We start from the raw sequence: 10834 nt of genomic DNA on the forward strand, positions 1-10834 counted from the left end.
CATGGCAGGGAAACATGGGCCATGAATGCTGAGGACATGCATAGGCTTGAAAGAAATGAAGGTAATATGATCTACTGGATGTGTAATGTCAGTGTGCATACACAACAGAGTGTAAGCACCCTGAGAGAAAAGCTGCATAAGAAGCATGAAATGTGGTGTACAAAGGAGGCATCTGTGTTGGTATGGTCATATGTTACGTATGAATCAAGACAGCTGTGTGAAGAAGTGCCCCTCCCTAAATGTAGAAGGAACCTGTGGAAGTGGTAGACTCGGGAAGACTTGGGATGAGGTGGTGAAGCATGAACTTCAAACATTGGGCCTCACAAAGGCAAAGACGGGAGACCGGGACCTTTGTAGATATGCTGTGGCTGAGAAGACCTAGCAACTAAAGTCAGATTGCAGCCACACATGTCCAGCCCTGTTAAGAATACCCCTGATGCGTCAAGCGATATGATATGCTTGAGAAGAACTGTTGCGTCAAGTAAAACCAATATCATAGCTGTGGCCAGTGCCCCCTGACTGGCTCCCATGCCAGTGGCTTGTAAAAAGCAGCAACTGAATATGGCCAATGCCAGTACCCCCAGACTGGCTCCTGTGCTAGTGGCACGTAAAAAGCACCATTCCGGATGGGCCGGGGGCTTTCCCTGTCTTCATACTCTTGATTGCTTTATCTACCAAGGTACTGTCAATTCGGATAACTACTCCCTCTGTTGGGTCGACATTCGGCAGACTCTCTTTCTACCATTCATTCTCTTTATTGAGCAACCTTTCATAGTGGCGTCTCCAAACCTTTTTCTTTGCAGCCTCATTTAGTGCAAGTGAACCATCATCTATACAGAGACACATTTCTCTCCTACGACATAATGATTCTCTCTCACTCACTGTCTTCCAACACGAAATACTTGAAGTCTTTGGTCCCCACGGTGCAGAACATTGGCAATTTTTTTCTTATCTGCTTCCCCTCTGGCTAAATAAACCTGTCTCCTAGATTCCCTTCTGGCAGTCTGATACAATTTCCTGCTACCTCCATTCTTACAGTCTTTCCAAGCCTGTTTCTTTTGCCTGATAGCCCTATCTACCATATTATCTTGGGTCGAGAAGGGACTTTGCACCATCCACAGATCTGGTCAGAGGCTCTCAGAGGATTGTCCTGTAGAAACCTCCAGTTGTCTTCCACATTATGTGATGCTATATCCCCTTCTATTTTGTCAAAGGCGTTGAGTAATACATCTCTAAATCTCTGTCCATTTGCAGGATTTTTAAGCTTCCAGACCCTTCTCCTCCAAGCTAGTCTTCTTCTGGGCATCCATTTAGCTCTGATCCCGAAGTTACTAAATGCTATGTATTACGTTTAAAATTTTAGTTTAACAGCAATTCTTCGATAAGATAGGTTATGATTTTATTTTAAGAAATAATGTTAAATGTTTTTCGATAACATATTTATTTATTGTTAAAACAAGTCTTTTTTTTATATATTTATTTGATATTTATTATAATACGTACATTGATTTTTTTATTATTATTATTTTAATTTTATTTTAGAAATGACAAGTGACTATATTTTTGGATAGATTTAATTGTAGATCGATTTGATTATTAATTGAATTATTAATCAATTGGTTTTATTAGTTATCTATTTGAAAATATAGCCACGAAACGTGTGTAGTCATTTTATACCATTTACAAGTTATTCTTTTATGTACTTTATTGATTTTTAGAATAAGCTTTTTATGACATATTTATTTTCTAGAGGGTGTGAATTACATTCTTCATTATTTAATTATTTAATAATGGTTTTTCTCTAAATTATATACATTAATATCATTATATATATATATATATATATGGGAGAATATACAAATAATAACAACAGACGAGGACAGGTGGTGTAAATAACAAAAGTATATATTAGTATGACGCTCGGGAATACGGAAAGTCTTTGACGTTTCGAGCTACGCTCTTCAACAGAAAGAATACGGAGACAAGGAGAAAAACACGGAGAAAAAAAATTGAATAGTGTTCAGTCAACGGTCAATCATATATATATATATATATGATTATATTGTGGACACATTTATACATCACAATCTCCTCATTTCAATAAAGCAAAAATCCAATTTAAACAAAATGTATTAAAAATATTTACTTAGCTCTTTCTTTGTCAATATCTTCATTGTCCAGGTCGTTCAAAAGATCTCTGTAACGCTATAAATATTCAAAATAAAAGTATATGTTTAGAATCTTTATAATAAAATTAATGATTTAACATCTGTAGTTTTATTTTACTATGTAATTGACACTTCAATCAAACTGGATATTGCCTGACTTCCTGAAGCAATTGGTTGTTTTGCTTCTCTACATCCACAGCAACATCAAATTTCAGACGTTTGATTCAAAAACAGACACAAACATTGGAATAATTCCAGAACAAATTCTTTCAACCAACTTTATACTGTAGGAAAATTAAAGTAATAATTTCTAAACAAAGCACAAGATCACACATTTTGTAGGAGTCTAGTTATTTGCCCACAGAACTCAACTAATAAAGGAATGTGGTTTACTACTTAGGGTTTTAACTTCACAATTATAAAGTAATGGCTTTGGTTCCTGGACCAAGAGGTACATTATGCCCCTGAGTAAAACAGTTCAGTATATTTCCCTCAGTCAACTTAGCTGACAATATGCAACAACTGAGTGGTGCTGGAGCACTCTCTCAATCCAATTATCATGTCCTCACTGTTAGGTGAAAGTAGGATGGTTGAGAAGTTGTTTGTATTGAATTGTCACTGAATAGACATATAAAACACTAAGTGAAAATATAGTTTCATGCTACCAGGTCATACTATTTTGTGTGAGATAGCTATGAGGTTATTTTTCTAAATACTTGACTAATATTATTTTCTCAAGCCTGGAAAAGTGAAAGACAAAATTGACAAATTTGGGATTCAAAATCAGGCAATAACCCTCCAATTCATTAAAAGAAGTGGCAAAATATTTATTACACCTTGAATACAATTAAAAAAAAAATTAAAAGTTCTGCATATACTAGATATTGCAGTATCCAGATATACTCTCTTTACTCTTTACTTGTTTCAGTCATTTGACTGCGGCCATGCTGGAGCACCGCCTTTAGTCGAGCAAATCGACCCCAGGGCTTATTCTTTGTAAACCTAGTACTTATTCTATCGGTCACCTTTTGCTGAACCGCTAAGTGACGGGGACATAAGCATCGGTTGTCAAGCGATGTTAGGGGGACAAACACAGACACACAAACACACATATATATACATATATACGACGGGCTTCTTTCAGTTTCTGTCTACCAAATCCACTCACAAGGCTTTGGACGGCCCGAGGCTATAGGAGAAGACACTTGCCCAAGATGCCACGCAGTAGGACTGAACCCGGGACCATGTGGTTGGTAAACAAGCTACTTATCACACAGCCACTCCTATGCCTATACTATTTGTGTAAAAAAAAAAAAAAGAAGACAAAATGTTATCACTTTCAGCAACCTTTCTCAATCAGAACTGACCATTATTAAGCTTTACTGATTGAATGCACCCATATCCAGCCTGAATATTCTAACTGTTTTATATTCACACCAACTACATCTGACTTCCCAACTACATCATCAAGTCTCTTCCTCTTAATGCTGCATCAAATTACCAATATTGAAAAGATGTGTAGAATTCCAAAACAAAGTAGAGAAGTAAAATATGTTTGGAGAATGAAATAAATCTAATCTCTAGTCCCTAACAGAGAAGGACCCTCACAGAAGGCAGCATATAATCATTTCATTTGTTTAATTATAGGAACTAAATTGTCATCAATTATCATCTCTGAAATAGCATCAGCTTATATGAAGTTCTTCAATTTCAGACAATGATCCAAAAGAAAGATAATACTTTTATGATTTTTTTATAAGTTTCTCAAATGAGGCAAGTTAGTTTCCATGACATTTTGGTAGCCCTGCCTCAGACTTGTAAGAATTTCAGTGTAGGATGTTCAGCCTGAATAACTGAAGGTAAAAAATGAAACCCAAACTGTTGGTAATCTTTATCACCACATGAGTGAAAATGAGGAATTGTACATTAAATGTTTCTGCTGCTGCTGCTACTACTGCTACTGCTGCTGCTACTTCCATCGACAACCAAAACCATTACTACTACTACCACTACATTCACCAGAGGACTATTGCTTTGTCAACTGACATTGTTGCAAGTGTCACCTGTGATTAGGCTGCGGCCCAATTTTAGACAACATGAAGAGATTATCTGTTGAATTAATCCCAACACTGACATGAATTGAAGTAGAGGAAGGACAAACTCTGAATAAAAATTAAAAAAAACACCACCTGCACTGGATTTGATCCTATGACTTAAGAGTATGCAATCCAATATTTTATTCCCACAACCATAGCATTTCTGCAGGTGTATATACTTTGGCAGTTTATAATTAAATAATACCAGATTTAGTAACAAATTAGTTACTTTTAGCTCTGTTTTAATTGTTTAGCCCTAGGTCAGTCCTCCTCCAGTAGACCTATTATCCCAGAAGAACGTTTCTTATGACTAAACCCAAAAAGGATACTTTTGCAGGGCCTCCATCACTGGTAGGAAAAGGTGAGGATGGAACCATTGATTGTTTGGTATCATCAGACCATTTATCTCAAGTGAATGCTTACTACAGGAGGAATTCCACCGAATGCATCACTGGTACAGCTGATGGTATTAGAATGGAGTAGGGATCAAATCTAACACCAAAGAACAAGTAAAGTTCATGCAAAAGAGCTTGCTGCTACCAAATTTCATACACGACATTTGGCTTAACCCCAGGTTAGGGGTTGAGTATTGAGATTGAACCTGAAATCACACAATTCCTAAGAAAACTTTTTAAATGCATATCAATGCTTGTGCCTGCTTTGTGGCTGTGAAAGTGGATGGCTGTATTTTAAATGGGAGTGAGTATTGTTGGGTGGGTAAAAACGTTCAATTTGAAACCACATGGTTCCTGATTCAATCCCAATGCACAGCACCTTGGGCAAGTGTTTTCTACCACAGTTATTGTTTGACCAATTCCTTGTGAATAAAATTTGGTAGATGGAAACTGTGTAGAAGACCAGCTGTTGCATGTACATTGAAGCCTCCCTCTGTCTACAGCACAATGTTATCTAAGGAAAAGACAAAGGCCAATACAGTTTCACAGTATGGCTGTGAGAAGGGAAAGGGCAGGATGAGATATCACAAGGCATCCAATCAAGTGTTTTAACAATCCTGGACTGCTATTATTATTATTACCAAATTCAAAAAGGGAAAGGTACAATTAACTGCATTGATATTTGAACTCAGAATGTAGACAACCAAGACAAATACCGCAAAGCCTTCTACATGATGCTCTTATCACTCTGCCAATATACTGCACAGTAAATAAATCATATCAACTAACCTCGCGTTCTTTAAAGTGTCTCCCTACCAGTTCCCTGCAAAAGAAACAAACATATTTTTATCATATTGTAATCACCATCATTACTTCTACATTAGCTCACAAAAAGAACCATTACAGAATTATTATTTTGTGTTTGTACATTTTAATATTTTAATCTAAATCTACAATTCATTTGAATAGGTTCAATCTCTAATTATCACCAGGCATCATATTTGTTGATGTCTGTAGTGTATCAATCTGGAATGTATTTGAATTATAAGTCATTTGAAGACCTTCATCCATCAATAATCTTTAGAGAACGTTGAAGGTTTTTGCAGATTTTCTTCTAAATATATTTGAACGAGTTTTTATGGACATTTATAGGTGAATAGTATTATTCTTTCTACTTTTTTTTTTATTATCATTGCTGGTGCACATGAATGTTTTAGATTCAGAATCAGTGTTCTTGATAATTGGTCACAAGGAGTTTCCTTAGATGTCAAGGACCTTTCTTACAATCCTTGCTCTTCCCAATACAGCAGATTTCAGAATTGATGCAATTCTGGTTTTGTTCTTGACAATTGCTGATCATTTCAATGTGAACTGGGGAAAGAAATAATCTTGAACAGAAAATTCCTCCCCTGTCTCTGTTCTGTGTGTGTATGGAATAGGCTTGAACCTTCTTTTCCTTGCAGTTAATCATCATGATTGTTTAACATCTGCTTACCATGCAGGCATGGGTTGGATGGTTTGACCGAAAACTGGTAAGCCAGGGAGCTGCATCAAGCTCCAACCTGATTTGGCAAGGTTTCTATGGCTGAATGCCCTTCCTAACATCAATCACTCCAACAGTGCAGTGGGTGCTTTTGCATACCACTGGCATGGGTGCCATTGATATGATACCAGCATCAGCCATGTCTATGATCTCACTTGGCTTAACGGGTCTTCACAAACACAGTATATCACCAAAGGTCTTGCTCACTTGTCACTGCCTCCGTGAAGTCCAATGCTTGAACAGTATTTTTTACATGCGACTGGTATGAGTGCCAGTTAGATGGCACTGGCATTGGCCACAACTATGATCTCACTAGGCTTGTCAGATTTTCTCAAGCACAGCATATCGCCAAAGGTCTCAGTTACTTACCATTGCCTCTGTGAGGCACAACTATCAAAGATCATGCCTGATCACTTCGGCCCATATCTTTCTGGGTCTGTTTCTTCCACAGGTTTCCTCCACCATTAGAGGGCAGCACTTCTGGCCTTGTCCATGAGCATCATATGACCATACCCATGCAGTCATCTCTCTTGCACACCATATCTGATACCTCTTATACCCAACTTTTCTGTCAAGATGCTTACACTGTCGTGCATGCACACTGATATTACACATCCAGTAGAGCCTACGAGATTCATATCTTACAAGCCTATGCATGCCCTCGGCAGTCACTGTTTCACTGCCATGTAGCATGGCTATTTGCACCTAAGCATCATACAATCTTCCACAGCAGAGGTAGGAGCTCTTTGAACTTTGCTCAGCCTATTCTTCTTCTAACGGCTATGTACTTGGAGCATCTGACTTGGCCACCTACCTTCCACACACAAAAGCTATTTTCCCTGTTAACCTTCCTCTGATATTGCTGCACATCTTATGTGTCTATAGCTTACACTGGATACAACTTATGGAGTTTCTACCTTCATATTTTCTACAGATCGAGCAGGGCCATCTACCTAAAGGGATGTGTGATTTGTCTGTCTTTCTACTTACTAAGGCTTTGGTTTTTGGTACGTTAACTCTAAGGCCCTTCGATTCTAGACCTTGCTTCCACACCTGAAACTTTTCTAGTTCTGGAAGTGATTCAGTTATAAGAACAAGGTCATCAGCATAGAGGAACTCCCAGGGGCAGCCTCTCTTGAATTTCTCAGTTATTGCCTAGAGGACTATGATAAACAAGAGGGGGCTGAGGACTGATCCTTGGTGAACCCCTACCCCTACCTGGAATTCTTCGCTATACTCGTTGCCAACCCTCACCTTACTGACCACATCCCTGTACTTGGCTTGTACAGCTCTCATCAATCACTAGTCAATCCCTAGTTTCTGCATTGACCATCAGATAAGAGAATGAGGGACCATGTCAAAGGCTTTTTCCAAGTCAACAAAAGCCAAGTACAAAGGATTATCTTTGGTTAGGTATTTCTCCTGCAGCTGTTTTACCAGAAATATAGCATCAGTGGTGTTATTCTCAGCACAAAACCCAACTGCATCTCATCCAGACTAACTCTCTCGCTAATTAGTTGGGTTATGACTCTCTCTGTGACTTTCATTAATTGATCCAACAATTTGAAACCTCTGTAATTATTTCTAAAGCAGCACCTTTACTTTTGTAGCAGTTGACTATGGTGCTGCTACACCACTCATTGGGTATGACTCTTTTGTGTACCATCTGGTTAAATATATACAAACAAAAATAGTATATTTAAAGTTGCATAACCAGGACTTACTGCAGTTGAAACATATATATTTAATGTTGTCTCATATCAACAATGTCATGGCTTCTACTATTTCCCAGATTTATACATCCTGACATCATTACAATATTTATATACATCACAGCTTCTACATAATTAAAGGTAAAAATTAAATTCAAGCAGAATCTTATAAAATTACTTACAGAGCTTCCTTCTTTTTTATAGAGTATGGATAGTTCTGCATTTCCTTTTCGAAATCTTCATATGACTAGAAACGATTACAATAAAAGCATTTGTTGTAACTTTATAATAAAAGCAATGATTTGACATTAATAATTCTATTTTGGACTGGTTACGACTCTTCAATGAAACAAAACATTACCTGACTCACAGAAACACTTAAACAGAAAAAAAGCTTATCCTTTTCTCTATACATTCTAACTTCCAGTAAAGAGCTGAAATCATTGACTGATGGGGGATATTGCCTAACTTGAGAAGTGATGCAGTAAAGGGATGTAACACAATACTACAAGGCATTTAATCTTGCACTGTCAACTGATTTTGATATTCCTTTCTTAAAAGAAAATTCTATGCACTCACTAAAAGATAGCAGCAAATATCTCCCTGAAACCTTGCAGAAAAAAGGCATGGCTGTGTGGTAAGAAGTCTGTTTCCCCAACCACAAAGTTACAGGTTCAGTCCCACAACATGTAACCACAGGCAAGTGTTTTCTACTATAGCTTTGGGTTGACCAAAGTCTTGAAAGTGGATTTGGTTACAGAGACCGAAAGAAGCCTGCCACACATGTGTGTGTGTGTGCATCTTTGTTTGTCTTGAACCACTGCTTGACAATCAGTGCTGGTGTGCTGATGCCCCGATAACCTAGCAGTCCACCAAAAATGATCAACAGAATAAGTACCAATCTTAAAAACAATAGGTACAGGGGTTGATACATTCCACTAAAAATTATGAAAAGTGGTACCCCAGCATGGCCACAGTTTAGTGACTGAAACAAGATGAAAGGTGAAAGATATATTGTATATTGCTGTATCAAGATACACAGTGAGTCCATTAGCTTCTATTCCAAAGGAAGAATGGGTACTTCTCCTACCAGCCACAAACTTTACCTCTGCCTATCAGAAAAAATTGTTGTATGTTGTGTTATCGGATGTGAAAAGATGGAAAGCTATGTTGACCTCAGCACAATTTTGAATACAGAAATTAAAGAAAGGTGTTATGCTGTCATTTGATTGCTCAGCTAAATCTTCATCAACTATCATCCTTAAAATGTCTTAAGCAAGTTTGTTAGAAGGGGCAGGTAAGTTTCCTTGATATTTTGGTAGCGCTGTCTCAGACTTGTAAGAATTTCCAACCTCAACATCTGAAGGAAAAAACAAATGGATGGAGAGGGAACTGCTGATTTGGTCCAAATGCATGAAAGTGAGAGAATTCATACAAAAGAAGCAGATGGTGGTGTTAAACTGGGTGGTATGCAAGGCCTGTAGCCAGTTTTCCTGATAAAACAATGGACTTTGATGAGAACCAAACAGCTGGTCATCTTATGTCCATATGAATGAAAATAACGACCTGTAGATTGGAAATCATCATCATCATCATAGTTTTAACTTCCACATTTTATAGCTTTCGCGGGTTTGGCAGAATTCATTCATGTAGATGTTTTTTATAATGTGTTTCTTTGGTCATTAGACTCCCATGGAAAGACAATTGGAGCTAAACAACAATAACTGTAATAACCACAAACAACAATAACCACAAACATCACAATCAATGCTGCTGCAGCTACTGGTGGTGGTGGTGGTGGTGGTGATGGTGCTGCTGCTACCCCCCACTATTTTAAAAAAGGAATACCACCAGCATTTCACTTTCAAAAGCAAAGCAATGCTAAATCTAAAAACGACTGTTAAGGGCTCTGGTTTGAGATAAAATAGAGATGAGAGATAACAAGCCTGTGATCAGGATGCTTGTCTGTTTCAGCTCACATTAACAGAGGATCTACTAACTTATTTCCAACAGCTACACAAACTCAATATGCTGCCTCGTACAAAATAAATAAATAAGAAGAACTAACCTTGTTACTTCCAAAATGTTTTTTTGCTATCATCCTGTGAAAGAAATAAAGGAACACATTATTATCACTATCGTGATAATCACCACAATCTTTACATCTTCAGACAAAGACAAAATCCATATGATTATAATATTTTGTACAATTAATTCCATCTTTAGACATGAATTCTTTTTTAATGTTTGAACTTGGATTTGGAGTTCATTTCAATTACTTTAATCTCTGAACCTCATTAGGAGTTTTATTCTTGCCTATTAATATTTATCTCTCAGCAAAGACAGAAATACTGGTTTCAAATTTTGACACAAGGCCTGCAATTTCGGGGGAGGGGTAAGTCAACTATATCAACTCCATTGATCAACTGGTACTTATTTTATCAACCTTGAATGGATGAATGGCAAAGTTAACCTTGGCAGAATTCCTACTCAGGACGTGAAGATCGACAAAATGCTGCTAAGTATCACCACCATACCAAACACAGAAATATTGAACTGATGTCACTTCTGGCCTTACTAATTGCATTATTGGTAAGACATATATGTCCTGATTCTTTGATTCTCATCAGTTTCCCACTTTGGAATTACGAAATCTTCATTCTATAGCATTATATTCATTCATTTCTCACTCCATATGTAATCATTAACGTTTTTCAATATTCTTCCATCCCAACCTTTAGAACTTCGCAGTGTTTCGTGTACAAGGCCTTCCATAAATGCATGGCATGTTATAAATGCAGTTTTACTGTTCCAACTGAAACAATGCAGATGGAGATGCATAAAATATACATTTTCATCTCAAAAGATGAAGTTAATAATCTGAAAATCTTATAATCACATCTGCAATAACTCATCTCAA

At 37.3% G+C, this 10834-nt stretch overlaps 1 protein-coding gene across 1 annotated transcript in view; it reads right to left on the bottom strand.

The window, feature by feature from the left end:
* Nucleotides 1-2081: 2081 nt before the first annotated feature.
* The window catches only part of LOC106881217 (uncharacterized), a 27775-nt gene continuing 19022 nt past the window's right edge, over nt 2082-10834 (bottom strand). The window contains exons 10-13 of the mRNA XM_014931521.2: nt 9983-10016; nt 8097-8161; nt 5449-5482; nt 2082-2205 (exon numbers count right to left, since the gene is read on the bottom strand). Of these exons, the coding sequence (XP_014787007.2) occupies nt 2143-2205; nt 5449-5482; nt 8097-8161; nt 9983-10016 (196 nt within the window). The 3' untranslated portion in view covers nt 2082-2142. The remainder of the gene's footprint in view (nt 2206-5448; nt 5483-8096; nt 8162-9982; nt 10017-10834) is intronic.

The sequence above is a fragment of the Octopus bimaculoides genome, chromosome 5 (genome assembly GCF_001194135.2).
Source record: "Octopus bimaculoides isolate UCB-OBI-ISO-001 chromosome 5, ASM119413v2, whole genome shotgun sequence".
Taxonomy (NCBI): Eukaryota; Metazoa; Mollusca; class Cephalopoda; order Octopoda; family Octopodidae; genus Octopus; species Octopus bimaculoides.